The sequence below is a fragment of the Grampus griseus genome, assembly GCF_964374135.1.
Source record: "Grampus griseus genome assembly, chromosome: 14".
NCBI lineage: Eukaryota > Metazoa > Chordata > Mammalia > Artiodactyla > Delphinidae > Grampus > Grampus griseus.
In genome coordinates this window covers 62312274-62327706 of record NC_139008.1, presented here as the reverse complement: position 1 = coordinate 62327706, position 15433 = coordinate 62312274, and the positions used below count along the sequence as shown (strand labels likewise).

At 56.3% G+C, this 15433-nt stretch overlaps 1 protein-coding gene across 1 annotated transcript; it reads right to left on the bottom strand.

Annotated features, from left to right (window-relative positions):
* Positions 1-1196: 1196 nt before the first annotated feature.
* On the bottom strand, positions 1197-14395 carry MYLK2 (myosin light chain kinase 2). Its single transcript, XM_082670100.1, has 13 exons — positions 14344-14395; positions 14147-14246; positions 13191-13665; positions 11880-12181; positions 10214-10319; positions 9551-9644; positions 7335-7444; positions 7112-7253; positions 4256-4326; positions 4006-4134; positions 3366-3518; positions 3059-3191; positions 1197-2114 (listed from the first exon to the last, which is right to left on the bottom strand). The coding sequence occupies exons 2-13, from the start codon at positions 14196-14198 to the stop codon at positions 2034-2036; spliced, it is 1848 nt and encodes a 615-aa protein (XP_082526226.1). The 5' UTR covers positions 14199-14246; positions 14344-14395; the 3' UTR covers positions 1197-2033.
* Positions 14396-15433: the final 1038 nt, after the last annotated feature.

Sequence of the window (15433 nt, the reverse complement as noted above, 5' to 3'; positions counted from 1 at the left end):
TACCCTGCCTCATGTGGCACCTGCTGCAGGGGGACTCCGCAGCCATCTGCTGGAACAGGGCAGGGGTAGGGGTGACGACCTGGCCTTGCCCTCCAGGCCAATATTCATAGAAGCAGGGGGTGGAAGGATGAATGGTCAAGGTCTCCGTCCAAGATTTCTCAGAGGCAGATAATGTGGTGGTGAAGAGCAGGGGCTCTGGGCCCAGACTGTCTGGGTACAAATCCTGGCTCTGCCATTGACTAGCTGTGTGACCCTGAGCAAATGGCTTAGCTTTCCTGAGGCTTGGCTGCCCCATCGGAGAAATGGACATAACACTGCCCACCGTGCAGGATCACTGGAAGCAGAGTCACGTGAACACGCAGAGCTGGGCCAGGGCTGCACCCTGCAAGCACTCAGTGCACGTGAGCTGTTGTTACTGCCATTCCTGCTGGAACCAATAAGCCCCCAGCAGGCAGACCAGCTGCCCCACTTAAGCCAGTCCCACTTCTGAGTCAGCTGTCCTCACAGCCAGAAAGGCTGCACCCTATTGGGGTTAAGCTCTCTTGCCCTCTGGGCTGCCCCCTCCAGCAGATGGAGCCACTCCCCTGCCTTGCAGGCCTGGGGTGAGGCGGGCTGGGGCCCATAGGAGGGACCGGAGAACAGCTGTCTCCCCCAGGCCTCCTGGAGGACACCCACCACTGCAGGCCCAAACCTCTGGCTCCACCTGGAGACTCTGCTTTCTGCTTACACCTTGTTCGGTGAGAAGCGGAGTGGGCTTGCGGGCAGAGCCTTGCTATGGGAGGTAGAAGAGTCCAGTTCAAGGCCCGGCTTCTGACTTGTTGAAAGGCCTTCAAGTTCCTTCCCCTCTCTAAGCCTCAGTTTCCATCCTCTGAAAAAGAGGAATAATAATAATATCTACCTCATGACCTCATAAATGAGTTAATAGACATACAAGCACTTAAATAGAGCCTGACACACAGTAATGTCACCCCTAAATGTTGGCTGGTGCTGTGCCCTCCCTCTCACAGATGAGAAACCGAGGCACAAAGCGGGCTGCCACTTGCCTAGATCACACACTGGGTAGCCTGGCTCCTGAGGCTGCTAAGGCGCCTGGCCCGCAGCAGTGATCCGTGAACGGTGGCCCGCTGAGGCCTCGCCCGGGCGCGCACACCGTGAAAGGAGGCCACTTCCAACCTGTACATTTATTTACAAGGCACAAGCTGAGAGCGGGTTGGGGGCTGCCGACGGCCTTCCCACGCCTCCTGGGCCTGCTGACGCCATCATCCGAGGCCGTGGGTGACCCTTGGAATGGGGGCCAGAGTGGCTGGGTTGGGCCGGCTTGGCCTTCAGGAAAGCTCGGGGGTGGTCTCCCCTGTCCTCCAGGCCTCTCCCCTCCCCCTCCACCAGGCCCGGGCTGGGTGTCCTCTCTCACACAGAGTTCCTGTGTGTTGGTGGTCGCAAGGAAGGTGGGCGGGGGCCGGGCCAGACCAGATGGTGTGTCAGGCCTTATCTGCTGGGAGTGGGGAGGCGGGTGGGGGCATGGAGGTCCTCCTTCACAAAGCCTGCTCTGTCTCCCCTGGCAGCTGCGCCTTAGGAATCGCCGTCTGCCTTCCTGCCCCACCAAGGACCTCCCACCCCCAACTGCAGAAACCCCATATGCCAGGAGCCCCAGCCCTCCTGCTCTAGCTAGGAGCAAGCCCAGGCCAGGGATGCCCCAGGTGAGGCCAAGCAGGGGTCACCAGAGCAGCAGTTCCGAGAAGGTGAGCCGGGCGGCGTCTCGGCAGGGCCCGTGGCATCTGGGCTGTGGCTGACGGGCCGGAGCCCTGTCTGGGGAGGCAGTAGCAGGATGGAGTCAGGCCATATCCGAGGCAGCGCACGTCGGGGAAGCAGTCACTGCGCGGGGGCACGGGAGCCCCGAGCCTCCCAGCCTGGTGCAGCCTTGTCCTGGCCAGTCAGCCCCGGCAATCTGGCCCGTCTGCTCCAGCCTTCTGGGCTGTGTGGCCTCAGCCCCGGCCACTGTGCGGCTGCGTCCAGGCCTCAGCTGCTCCTGGGGCTCAGACCCCCAGAGCCATCAGTGACCCTGAGCTGCTGATCTTCTTGAAGCGGTTGGCAGCACTGACAGCAATGAAGTTTTTCTGAGAGATGAGGGAGAGGGGTCCCAGTCAGCAGCAGGGCAGGGGGAAAGCTGTAGGACAGCTGAGTGTCTCCCAAGGTCACCTTCATTCCAGGAGGGCTCCATGCCAGGGAGGGCGCAGTGCCCAAAATGGCCGCAGGGGGCGCCATGACACTGCAGCCTCCAGGGCTCCCTCCCTCATTCAACCTGAGTACCCCTCTGCTCAAGGCAGTACAGTGGTTCCTATTTCACTCCAAGTAAAAACCCCTCATCATGGCCGAGTCCCTCCACGCCCTGCCTCCCAATCCTCTTGGACATCTCCCTTACCCCTTGCTTCTTCCACTCCAGCCGTGCTGGCTTCCTACCTGTTCCTCACACTTGACCACCATGCTTCTGCCTCAGGGCCTTTGCACCAGCTGTTCCCTCTGCCTGGCACACTCCTCCCCCCATACCAGCCTGGCTCAGCCCTCACCTCCTTCAGGTTTTTGTTCACATGTTCCTTCTCAGTGTGCCCTCCCTGGCCACCCTACTAAGAAGTGCAGCCTCTCCCCAGAACTCCCGACCATCCTTATTTTTTCCTAGAGCCCTTCCTTAACTCCTTTTAGCAACTCTCCATCCTCTACCAAAAGCAAGTCCACAAAGCCTGAAATCTTTGTCTCTTTGTCCACTGCTGTATCCCCAGTGCCTAGAGGTAGTGTATGCTCAAGAAATATTTGTGAAATGAGGGGAGGAAGCCTGTGATGGGGTCAGAGAACTTTTCCTGAGCCCGAGCCACAAATGGACACCCCTCCCTACGGTGGAGATGGGTGGGTGGAGGGCCACTACCCAGGGCAGTAGCCAGCCCAGGACAAGAAGAGAAAAACCAATTCTGTTTTCCAGACCGAACCGGCTGACACAGGGCTAGTGGGGCCAGGACTCTTCCTGCCCTGTATCCCCCGCTCCGCCCCACCCTCAGTTCTGTGGTACCTTCCAGCGCCTCTTCATGAGGTATTTCTTAAGCAAGATCTGGGACTTGAGGCGTCGGTTACAGCGCTTGGCTTTCTCTGCCAGATTGTTGAGCCAGGGGTGGGCGAGGCACTGGGCAGCGTTCATCCGGGCTCTGTGGGGAGGGGGCAGTGCGGTGAGGGTAGGTGGCAGGCCAGGGAAGCACCACCCCACTGGCCTCCTGGCCCAGTTCCCGCCCAGCGGGCACACACACACACACACACACACACACACACACACACACACTGGGCTTGCACACACGGGGTTCGTGTCCTGGGGTGAGCCTCACCTCTGGTTCTTGACGATGAGGTTGGAGACAAAGTCTTTGGCCTCGTCTGACACGGCCTCAAAGGTCTCCTCATCAAAGTACCAGTTGCCCGATAGAACGTTGTTCAGGGTCTCGGTGTCATCGTCTCCCAGGAAGGGGGAGAGGCCACTCAGCCTAGAGGGAGGGGTTGGCAGGGAGCAGGGAGGTGAGATTGGGTCAGGGATGGGGACAGAGCCTAGGAAGCAGCACCATGCACTGAAAAGACCCCCAGCCTCTCATATGGGACAGACCTGGGTTTGAATCTGGCTGGGTGACCTTGGGCAAGTCACTTCCCCTCTCTGACCCTCACTCTTCTCATCTGTAAATCATCATGCATAATCATCCCAGCTTCCCAGGGTTAGAGTGAAGAAGAGGAATGATGAGTGCACTGGGTCATCAAAGCTCTGCTGCCCAGAGCCCTGGGCTGGGACACTATGCCTTTGGGGGCCTTGGTTTCTCCATCTATAAAATGGGTACAGAGTTCCCTTTCCTGGTTCGCCCTAGCATGCCCCACGCCCCACAAACCCCTGACTGAGGGAGTGGGGAGGTGGAAGCAATCTAGGCCTCAGCTGCCCACCCATGTGCCCCAACCGCATAAACAACAGGCACCCTCAGGACTCACAGCATGTAGGTGATGACCCCCAGGCTCCACATGTCTGTCTTATCAGAGATTTGGTCATAATTCACCACTTCAGGTGACAGGAATTCTGGGGTCCCAAAATTCACTTTCAGCTTCTCGTTGGGGTTATACCTGGAGGTGAGGCCAAGAGCTCAGAGCACAACTCCCAGGCCATTCCCAGACACCCTCCAACCTTCCCCCAGCCCTGCCCACCTGGAGGCTGGCCCTGCCATGCCACCCACCCAGGTGGTACCTCCGTGCCAGGCCGAAGTCAATGATCTTCACCAAATGGCCCGTGGTGTTGACACACAGGATGTTCTCTGGCTGAGGAGAAGGGGGTGGCCTGGATTGACCTCTGACCTGGCTCACCCTCCCTCCCCGCCCAGGTCCATCCAAGTCCCAGGCTCCCGGGACTAGAGGCCCAGGCTGCCAGAGTGGACAGCCCATCAGAGACCCTCAGACCTGCCTGCTCCAGGCAAAGAGGAGGATCCTGACGCCCGAGAGGAGCTCTTCCAGGGCAGGAACCACCTCCTCCAGGCCTCCTTGCTCCCCACCCTCAGCGTCTAACAAAGCGCCCAGCAGACACTCAACCAAGGCTCCCAGAAATCCTGTGCCCCAAGCACAGGTGAATATGTGAGTCACATGCAAGGCTAGTCCCTCCCACTCTGGGCCTCCATTTCCTCCTCATGTAACACAAGGACAGAGGACTAATCTGAGGTTGCAGGGCAGAAACATCGTAAGTAGTTAACAATGGTTAAAAGGCAGATTTTGCACAAAAACCCTGATTTTCAGCACCTCCTGAAACACTGGAAGCCCCAGCCACATGGCCACACACGGCTGGGAGGGAGTTGCCCCTGACCCCTGTGATGGGCAGAAGTCCTCCACTTCCCCGGGGCCTCCGCCTCGTTTAATGGGGTTCTGTTCTTCGTCTGGGCTTTGTGTGCATCTGATCTGAGGCCCCAACTGATAGGTTTTCTGAAGGTCCTTTCACACTGCTGCATTCATTCAGAGCAGGATGCTAGTGACTTCAGCAGCCCAACCCAGTGCTCCCCGAAACAGGGAAAGGAGAGAAAGGCCCCAGGACACAATTGGTAGGGGAAATGAGACAGATTCAGACCTCCTTTTGGAGGACAGGGGACTTCCTGAAAAGCCCTGCAGCCAGAGCCCTGGGAAGTGCCTTCAGGCTATGGTTCACCCAAGTGACTTGACGTGAAACCCTTTATTGATGAAAAACTTACTGCTTTCCTGAAAAAAAACACACTTTAGGATACAGAGACTTAAGGTTGACCTTCTTCCCAGGACACTGCATTTTAATTGGAGACCCTGCCCTACCCCAAAGAAAATGGCTTTCGTGGGAGAAGGGCAGGCTCCGATGCCACCACGCAGGCACCCACTCTGTCCAGAAACTCAGGAGTCACCCACACTCCTTCCTTTCCCTCCGCCCTCCCCCATCCAAACCATCAGAAACCCAGCTGGCTCTATTTTCAGAATGCATCCATCATCTGACCACTTCCCATCCCTCCCCCACTGCCACTGGTTCCAGACCCATCATCTCTCTCCTGGCTTATTATGACCGCCTCCTAAATGCCCTGCTGCCACGGTGGCCCCACTGAAACTCATCTCTTTACCGTCCTCGCTTCCTCGCTTGTCAGTGGGGATGATAACAGCACACCTGACCCAATGGGCTGTCACACACTCTGAACACACCCTGAGCAGCTCTGACCCCTAGTAAGCACGGTGGAGGTGTTAGCCCACAGCAGCGGGAGCATCTCCTGCTTTGGACCTCGAATGCTCCAGCCCTTGCCTGCTTCTCCAGTTACACCTTGTATGTTTCCCCATTACTCTCACGTACTTTTTCGTAACACTTTTAATGGTTTAAAATGATCTATTCATTGGGTTATTACTGTATGAATGTCTGTTTCCCCTATGACCTGTAGGCTCCGTGGGACAGGGGCGTGTCCTCATGATCTTGATGGTAATGCCCATGCCCAGCACTGTGCACAGTAGCGCAGGAGCAGGTACTTGGTACGTATCTACCAAGTGAATGAATGAAAGGACCATCCACTTTGCTAACCCACATCCGTGTTCAGAATTCATCTTCTCCACTAGCCTTGCCACTGATCCCACAAACATTAACACCTGCCATAAGGATGGAGCTACCCGCTACTCATGGGGCTCCTGCCCACTCCACGCCACGGCCATGTCTCAGCTCCAGACAGCCACTGCCAGCTGATCAGAGTTGGTGGGATGCGTGAAATCTGTTTGCTCTCCCTGAACTGCTACATGCAGGGTACTGATGAGCAAGGTCAGAAGAGAGACATCATCTTTCACTATACATTTCGTTAGCACCTGCCACGTGTGTATTGCTGCACCGACACTATACTTGCTGATGTGTTTTTCTGACTCCCCTTCTAGAATGTAAGCTCCATGAGGGCAGGCGTTTTTATCTATTTTGTTCACCACTGGATCTCCACCACCTAGAACACTGCCTGGCATCTAGTAGGCCCTCAACAGATATTTGTGGAATAAATGAACAAACATTCGCAGTGCCTGTCAGAGGCCTGCACTGAGGCAGGCGCTTTTGCAACGCTTATCAGCAAGTTTCACGTGTGAGACACTGAGTGTGGGGCAAGAGACCCTTTCAGCAAGTACTTAGTACCAGACTAGGAGCTCCTGAGAGCTGGGACCAAGTCTTTTTTGCTCTCTGATATGTCCCCTGACTCCTGGTACTTACTAAATGCTCGATAAACCCTTTTTTTTTTTTTTTTTTTGCGGTACGCGGGCCTCTCACTGTTGTGGCCTCTCCCGTTGCGGAGCACAGGCTCCGGACGCGCAGGCTCAGCGGCCATGGCTCACGGGCCCAGCTGCTCCGCGGCATGTGGGATCTTCCCGGACCGGGGCACGAACCCGCGTCCCCTGCATCGGCAGGTGGACTCTTAACCACTGCGCCACCAGGGAAGCCCTCAATACACCCTTTTTGAATCTACAGATGGAAGGCTGGATGGAGGAGGAGGAGGGGTTGGGGGATGGAGGGATGGCTGGCTGCGACGCTGGTCTCAGGTGGTTGGAGGCCGCTCCCGACCCTTCCCGGGAGCCCCCACCCCAGTACCTTGAGGTCCAGGTGCAGAACCCTCATCTTGTGCATAAAGAGGATCCCGTCGCAGATCTGCCGGACAAACACCATGGTGTCCACCTCAGTCAGATGGTAGTCCTCGTCCACAATCCTCTCGAAGAGCTCGCCGCCCTCGATGCTGTGTGCACAGACCCCTCTGCAGGCTTGCTTCAGGGCCCGCTGCCCCCTCCCCAGGCCCCACCCCACTGATGGCACTCACTACTCCATGAAGAGGACGATCTCGTGCGAGGTCTCAATAGCTGCATAGAGCTGGATCAGGTTGCGGTGGTTCAGCTGGTTCATAACCTCGATCTCAAGCATCACCATTTCCTGGGGACCAGGGAAGTCAGGGGTACCATCCGAGCATCATTACTCCCTGCCTTCCACCCTCCACACCTTCGCCCTTGACCAGACCTGTTGGGCCTTGCCTGGACCACTGCCCACCTCCTCCTCGCTGGTCTCCTCACCTCCCACCTCTCCCCACCCTCAAGCCTGTGTCCTCACCACACAGTCACTCCTGCTGGGACACCTTTCCTTTGCTGGTTCTTCTCTTCCCCCTGGCTGAACAGTGGGCTCCATCCTCCCTGCTCAGCACTACCCGCTCTATACTCTACCCCCGGGCGTTCTCCTCAAGTACCAGGACTTGAAATTCCATCCAAATGTGATTGATTTCCAAATCCATATCTCCACCCCTGAGTGCTCCTTTAAACTCCAGACACCAATCTCTCCAACTGCCTACCTTCCCTCCCCTTGAATGTCTGACTAACAGGCATCTCAAATCTCTCATGTCCAAAATTAAACTCTTGATACCACCCCTTCCCCACAATTGAGTTGCCCCCAGCTTGCCCATCAGCAAAAGACCATCACTCTTCACCTGGGTGTGCAGGACAAAAAGTTAGGAGCTTTCCTAGATTCCTGTCTTATTCTCACTTCCTCACACCCTTCATCCAACCCATCAGTAAATCCTTTGACTCTACCCTTAAGCTAGATTACAAATCCAATAATTTCTCACCTCCCCCATCACTGCCTTCCTAGTCTCAGCTGCCATTATTTGTCACTTTCAGAAAGTTTGCAAACCAGTGGTCACATCTGTGAAATCAACAATGGTAGGAATATTTACACCAGGGAAATTGGCAAATGCTACAGATCAGGTCTCTCCCCGGAACTATGCCCCCAGAGCATTGGATCACTACCTGGACTGCTCCGTTTTTCCCGTTATTCCATTCCTTGGTTGATATCTCACCTTCCAGGCCACTTCCTCAGAGAGGCCTAACCTCACTTGATCCATCTGAACGGCCCCCATCGACCCTGTTCCTACTTGGCTTTACTTTTCTTCCTAACACTTCTCAGGTCCTGACACCATGCTTTTTGTTTTAGTTTGGTTTTAGCCTCTGTCCCTGCTCTCTAGCACGTCAGGACTTGTTTACTACCATTTTCCTAGCACCTGGCAAATTGAACAGCACAGAAAAAGTGCCCAATAATTAATTAATCAACAGCTGACTCCAATTAATTTACACAGTACATGTGTCTTGAGCATCTATGCTGAGCCAAGTCCATGATAGAGGCCTTGGACCCAGCAGTCAATAACATGGATCCAGGCCCCGTCAAGTGGAAGTGACAGAGAAAGACAGAGTCACATAGAAAATCCATGCTGTTCATATGAGCTCAGAGCCACGGTGAGGAATTCAGGGCTGCAGCACTTCCTCCGGACCTGCTTCTCCTGCTTCTCCAGGCTTCTGCTGTCTCTGCTCCCCTGGCCTTGACCTTGACTCAAGCGTTCCCAGCAGGTACCTGCCGTTTCTGGCCCTCAGGCCTTTCTTTCCACAGTAGTCTCTGTTTGAAACTCTCTCCCCCGTGAGTCAGGAGCCTCCTTTGTGACCCCCCACCCTAGCTTTCCTGAGTTACAGCTCCCACCATGCCAGCCTGCTAGGTCACCATCACCTCCTCACACACCCGACTCCCTCACTCCACATGAGCCTCTGCCTCATTCATTCAGCCATTCATTCACTCCTTGAACAAACACTGCTCTGAAGCGGGCCTGGGCTGGGTGTTAGAGGCAGAGTCCTCGAGGCCTGTTTACCCTGGTGCTCTCTGAGGGCAGGGACCAACTGACTTCCCTCTGAGACTTCCAGCACCAGCACAGGGCCTGGCCCAGAGCCTGCGCTTATCGGCACTTCTTGACTTGAACCGAACAGAGGGCGTGAAGGGGGTAAGTCCCCAGGATAAATTCACTAACCGCGGGGTCAAGTTTATGGCCAGGGGCATCAGGCCCCTGTGGCAGGGCTACCTGTCTGTCTGTCTGTCTATCTGTGTGATATCTTCAGTGCATTAAGCTTCGTACACCAGGCCCCTGGTGCAGATGGGTGGGTGGAGGGAGGTGAGAGGCACCCACTCCAAGGATCCCCTCCCCCTCCCACACAGCCAGACCCCCACTACCTTGTCTTTGGGTGTCTGTTTCTTGATGACCTTGGCTGCTAACTTGAGGCCTGTGGCTTTCTCTGTGCAGGTACAGACTGCTCCAAACTTGCCACTGGAGAGAGAAGAGGCTGGGAATGAGGGAGTTCTAAGGGCCATGGGGTGAGGGGCTGTGCTCTGTTCCCTGTGAGATGGGGGCGCACATCCCAGCCAGCTCCGATTCCCTCCAGAAACTGTGAGCTCTACTGCAGGGACAATGGCTGAACCACATAGACCTCAGGCCCAGGAAGGGTAGGCTCATCAAAGGATGGCCGCTGATGTGCAGCTCGTAGACTGTGGCAGGGAGGGGCCCTGGGCCCTGGGCCCTGGGGGAGGGCACCTTCAGGACTTTTGACAAAGCAGGAGTCGCCTTGAGCAGTCAGTGGTGCCTGCAACTGAGACAGACAGGAAAATACTATATGCTTCCTATGGGAGACACTGAATGACCAGTGGTGTGTTTGTGTGAGTGACAGTGACACACCAGCCATGTGACAGGCTGCACACAAGTGTGACCATGTGGAATCAATTTTGTCCACTTGGCTCATGTCCAGTCGGAGTGTCTGGGCCTCTCATGGGGAAGATGTAAGGCCTGGGGCTCGATGCTTTCCTGCTGGTGGGCCAGGGGCTTGAGGCCGCGGCTCTCACCCGCCCAGTGCCTCCTTGGAGTTCAGGCTGAACTGACTGTTGATGTTCCCAGTCCTCAGCTCCACGATGCGGTGGGGGAACGGGGCCGGGGGTGGTGGGCAGTCATCTGTAGAGCAGAGCAAAGCCATCACAGTCAGTGCCGCGGCTGCTGAGGACCCACCCTGCCACCACACCCTCCTGCCTGGCCTGAGCCCCATCCAGGGAAGTTCAGCAAGTGATACCTGGGGGACAGCTGGCTCCAGGATAGGGGCTAGGGGCCTAGTTTCCAATTTCAGCTCTGCTACCAACACACACCCTCCTTGGGAGGCCTCTGCCTCTGTCAGAGTGGGGCTCAGCTTCTCCCGGCACAACAGTGGGGACGGCTGATTGGACTTCTCGGACACTCCCACATTATAAGGTATGAAGACTCCATCCCAAGCTATCTGCATTTCCATTAAAGAAAAAAAAAAAAAAGGCATCTATAATGGTGGAGTGCCCGATAGGGGTTACTGTGTCTGTTGCGGTGGGAGATGGGACCTGCCTACCATCCCCTCTAATAACACTGCAAGCTCTCACCAGTTGTGGAACGGGTGTCCTACCTGGACCTGGCCCAGAGGCAGAGTTGGGGGTGGGGTGGGGTGGGGGTGGGCCAGGGATGGAGATGTTGGTAGGGAGAGGCTGCCACCTAGTGACAGCATGGGGAACAGCATGGGGACAGACAGGCTGAGTCATGGGGAGTGGAAACCTCTTTATAAATAGCAAGAGGCCGCAGGGAAGCCGGTGATAAATCAGGCGGCCCTTGGAGGTTGTTCAGGTTCGTCACTCGAGGATGTGATCGCAGGGTGGGGTGGGCCCGGAGGTCTGGGCCACTGCTCAGGGGAGGAGGCAGGGCTCCTGGCTGCCGCCCAGCCGCCTAGGCCCTCCCACCCTGTCTGGGTGGCACTGTGCCGCTCACCAGGCAGGTTGGCGGGTCTCCCAGGGCACCTCAGCCTGGAGAAGGGGGGTTTTCAGGACACTCTGGGCTCTCCTGACCCCATCTCAACCCACCCCCAGCCCTGCCACACTCCTGCCCAGGCCCTTTTCCTATTCACCTGCTCGCCAAGCTCACTCATGCTCAGTGGCTCCCTGCTGCCCGCTGAATAAACCGTCGTCACTTAAGGCCATTCCACAGTCCTGCCCCATCTCACGTGCCCAGCTACCTTGGTCACCCTCCCCCCACCACACACACACCTGTGCTCTTCAGCTCAAGAACCCTCTATGGCTCCCAGGAGCCTCCTCACCCGCCCAGGATGCAGTGTAACTACCAAAGCCTAGCACTTGAGCCTTTCTACAGATTGACTTCAAATCCCACTGTCCAGAGAATTGGTGTTTGTCCAATAACGTGCCTGATTTTTTTTTTAAAGTCCCATTTTAGTCAAAGTAGAAGAAAGTAAAAAGTGAGCTCTGGAGTCAGGCTGTCCTGACAGGTTCATATCCTGTTCTAGCTATGGGTTTGGGGTGCCCCACTTCCCTTTTTTTAACCCTCGTTTCCCCATCTCTCAAAGGGGACCAGGAACTCGTACTTCCTGGGGTTGGGTGACAGATGGATCAGGCTGGATGAGGCAGCTCAGAAGGGTTGAGTCCTCTAAGTGGGGAGACATGGGGAGCCCGCTCCCTCTTACCTAGCCCCAGGGCAGCCCCGGCCTACCCAAAATCTGGAAGCAGTCCTCCTCCCTGGCTGTGGGACTGAGGGCCTGTCCCACCTCCGATCTCTCCGAGGGAACAGCCTGGAACTCGATCCCCCTCGAGGTGTCCCCTTGCACCTCAGCCTGGCCAGCCTGGCCTGGAACCTTCTCTTCTGTTTCCTTCTGGCTGCCTTCCGGGAGGTTCTTCTCTCCTTCTGCTACCTTGGCTGGCTCAGGATCCGTGGGGCCTGGGGTCACGGGCACCCCTTCAAAGATGAGTTCTGATGCCTCATCTGGGGGCTTCTCAGCCAGCGGCTTCTCAGGGCTAGAAGTGAGAACACAGAGGTGACGCCCTCAGCAGCCACAGCCCCGCCAGCAGGCAGGTCTCCCAGAGCCCCATCTGCAATCTGGAGGTAATAAGACCCCGCCCCCACCCCACACGCGTGGGGTGATGCATCTGAATTCACTTCATACAAAATCAAGGGATGTTAATAATACCATAAACGTCTATGGTTTTTTTTTTCCTGGCCACGCCACATGGCATGCGAGATCTTAGTTCCCCGACCAGGGATTAATCTGTGCCCCCTGCAGTGGACGCGCGGAGCCCTAACCACTGGACCAACAGGGAATTCCCATGTCTGTGGTTGCTATCTTGAGTATCAATGCACTAATAGATCATTAATAACTGTTAACAGGATTGTTGATTTGGTTAATCATTATGTGGCAACAATGAGGAAGGTTATGTAGCTCTTGATTCATAAAACTGTGGTGATGCAATTGATAATGTATCAATGATATTAATTTATATTACCACATAATTCAAACTGATATGGTAAGTGTTATTATTGTGGCTTACGATAAATACATCATTAATAACCTCATTAATATGACTGGCATTCAGGTAAGGATAACGGATTGCACCATGAGACTGGTGCTATATTATGGTTCTAAGAGTATTGGTAATGATCTATCAGTCTGGTTATTAGTCATTTTTCCATATTATACCAATAATTCTATTAAGCAGACAGGTTATCTTTTCCTCCTGACATCTCAGTCCTGCCCTTGGTGAGACCCAAGTTCATGGGGTAAGGGGAACTCTGGACTCCAGATGCCTGGCGAAGAGGTCTTTGAGGACCTCTCCTGCCTGACATTCCAGGCTTCTGTGAACTATCACAAAATCCTGGTTTCTGCAGGGAGACAAAGTGGTCAGGCCGATGCCCAGGACAGAGGGAGGTGAACATCAGAACTACCCCGTCTAGCACTGAGTGTGATGACGGTGCCCAAGACAGAGGAACTGCAGGGCCCCTCCCCGCTCCCGGCCAGGGGCCATTCACCTCGAGATGGCGGCAGGGCAGCTGGGGCTGTGCAGAAAGGCGGGTGAGCCCCTCCTGGCTGCTGCTCGGCCCTCTGCTGCCTTCTTGTGCAGCTTGGGTTCTCCGAGGTCCTGGCTGCCTGGGGTCCCCTGCTTGGTCTCGGGCTTCTTGACACTGACCTCGGCTGTCGCGGTCTCCTGGGGCAGGGCGGCCGGCTGCCCAGCACTGCCCTCCGCAGGCCCCCCACCCCGGCGCCCTTCTCCCTGGGGGTCCTGGCTGCTGGTTGAGGGTTGGGCCAATGCACTAGCCCCTTTCTCTGGGGCTGGGGCTTCAGCATCTTTCTTCATGGTGGGTGGATGAGGTTCTTCCTTTGGGTCTGGGGGACCAATTTCTTTCTCTGGGTCTGGGGGACCAAGTTCTTTCTCTGGGTTTGGGGGATCAGGGTCTTTCTCTGCAGCTGGGGGTCCTTCACCTGCTGCACCTTTAGGTGCCTTGTCTGCAAAGGAGGTGAAACACCAGTCAGGATCCACCCTCCTACACCTCCTTCCCCAGCTAGGCTGGCCGGAGACCAGCTCCAGGCCCAGGTCCCCACCCAGGCCGCAATTGGCAAGAGCTTGTCCCGCTGAGGCTCTGGGGCCACTCCATGGGCTCTAGAGGTGGGCTGCCAAGACCTCGGCGGCCCTGTGTAGGAGCCTCTGGTCTCCTGGTGGGCCTTGATGCCCCTGCCATCCCTCGCCCTGAGTGTTCAGGCGCCAACAATGGGGACTTCATGTTTTCCCAGTCTCTCTGGGGAAGGCTTCATGTTGGCCCTTGATCCAGCCCCACTGTACCAGAGATAACCCTGATTTCTTGGTCCTCCATGCACCATAAAGGAGGCCTCAGGCACAGAATTCCCCCTGAGGAACAGGCCCAACTCTGGATTCAAACAAACACCCCTTCCCAAGCTCCTCCCTCCATCTCCTGCCCCAGCTTGGCACCTGTTGATGGGCTCTGGATTCCCAGTTCCACTGCTCCGTTTTCTGTCGCCATGAGGCAGGGAGGCGTGTGCTTCTGCTTGTCTAACTCAAGTCTTTCTAGCTGCAGAAAGAAGAGAAAGGTGTGTCGGACTGCAGGATTCCTCCTCCTGTCTGGCTGAAAGGAGGCCAGGGCCAGCTGACTGAAGGGAGAGAGGCACCTGGAGCAGAGAGAGGCAATCTGGTGTCTGTCTGTCTCGCAGCGGCTGCCCAGGAGCAGTCCTGGGGCAGTTGTAAGGGATTGGGCCGGGTGGGCAGAGGCGGAGGCAGGGGCACAGGCAGGGAGGCGGGGGCGGAGGAGAGGATCTCTTACACCAGGGGCCATGCAGCTCAGACTGCCACCACCTGTCACTCTTGGCCCCCATTCAGAGGACACGGCATTCTTCCCATGAACTGACTGGGGGGAGAGTGGTGTTGGAACAAGCAGGAAGAGAAAGAGGGAGGGGGCACCTGGGGCCCTGGGGGAGCAGCCTTCTCCCAGGCTTTGCCTGGTATCTCTGGCTTAGATAAGATGTGGGGGGGCTTGAAGAAGAGGGGCTCTCAGGCAGGACTGAAGGGCAAGACTACGCCCAGGCCAGGCTCTGGCTCTGCCTGCATCTCCTGGGGTTCCCCGGAGCCTGGTTAGAACCACACAGGCCCACAGGTAATCACCCTGACCCCAGCGCCCAGCGTGGTGTCCACAAGCCCTGCCCCTGCCTCTGGATCTGCTTGGAGCATCTTTGGGTAAAAAATGGTCTCAGGGGCACTTGCTCAACACACCCATGGGCCTGAAAGTGTTTTCTTTTGAAAATGTCTTCTTCCTGGGCCCCTGGGGAGACGGAGGCTGCCCCAAGCGGCTGTGAGAGATGGTCAGTGCTCTCACGCCCCTCCCCTGAGCTGATCCAGGTCTTTTCAATGGCCCGCCTGGAAGGATCCTAGGATCCTCCACCACAATGGTGACCCAGGGGCCACTCCAGCCCGAGGTGTTCAAGTGGAGATAGGATGCAGAGAGGTATGATCCAAGGGGCCTTCCATTACCCGGGGGCTATCTGCCCAGAGCCTTTCTCCGTGGGGTGCTTGAGAACTAGCCCCAAGCTGAGTGCATTGGAAATAGATCTGGCGTGGATGTCTGGGTTCAGGTCCTGACTGTGGTGACCCGTCCAGTCACTCCAACCCCACTCCACGGTCCAGCTCCTCTAATTATCAAATGGAGAAATCAACTCCTGCCCCCTGTTGAGAGGAGTGGGGAAATGGCTTGAGAATGCAGCACGT

Coding starts and splice junctions, on each gene's coding strand:
- MYLK2 (XM_082670100.1), bottom strand. CDS start 14,198: ATGGCGACAGAAAACGGAGCAGTGGAACTGGGAATCCAGAGCCCATCA. Junction 10,320..11,879: donor GGACTGCTTCCAGATTTTGG/GTAGGCCGGGGC, acceptor TCTGCTCTACAG/ATGACTGCCCACCACCCCCG. Junction 4,135..4,255: donor GACTTCGGCCTGGCACGGAG/GTACCACCTGGG, acceptor CCTCACCTCCAG/GTATAACCCCAACGAGAAGC.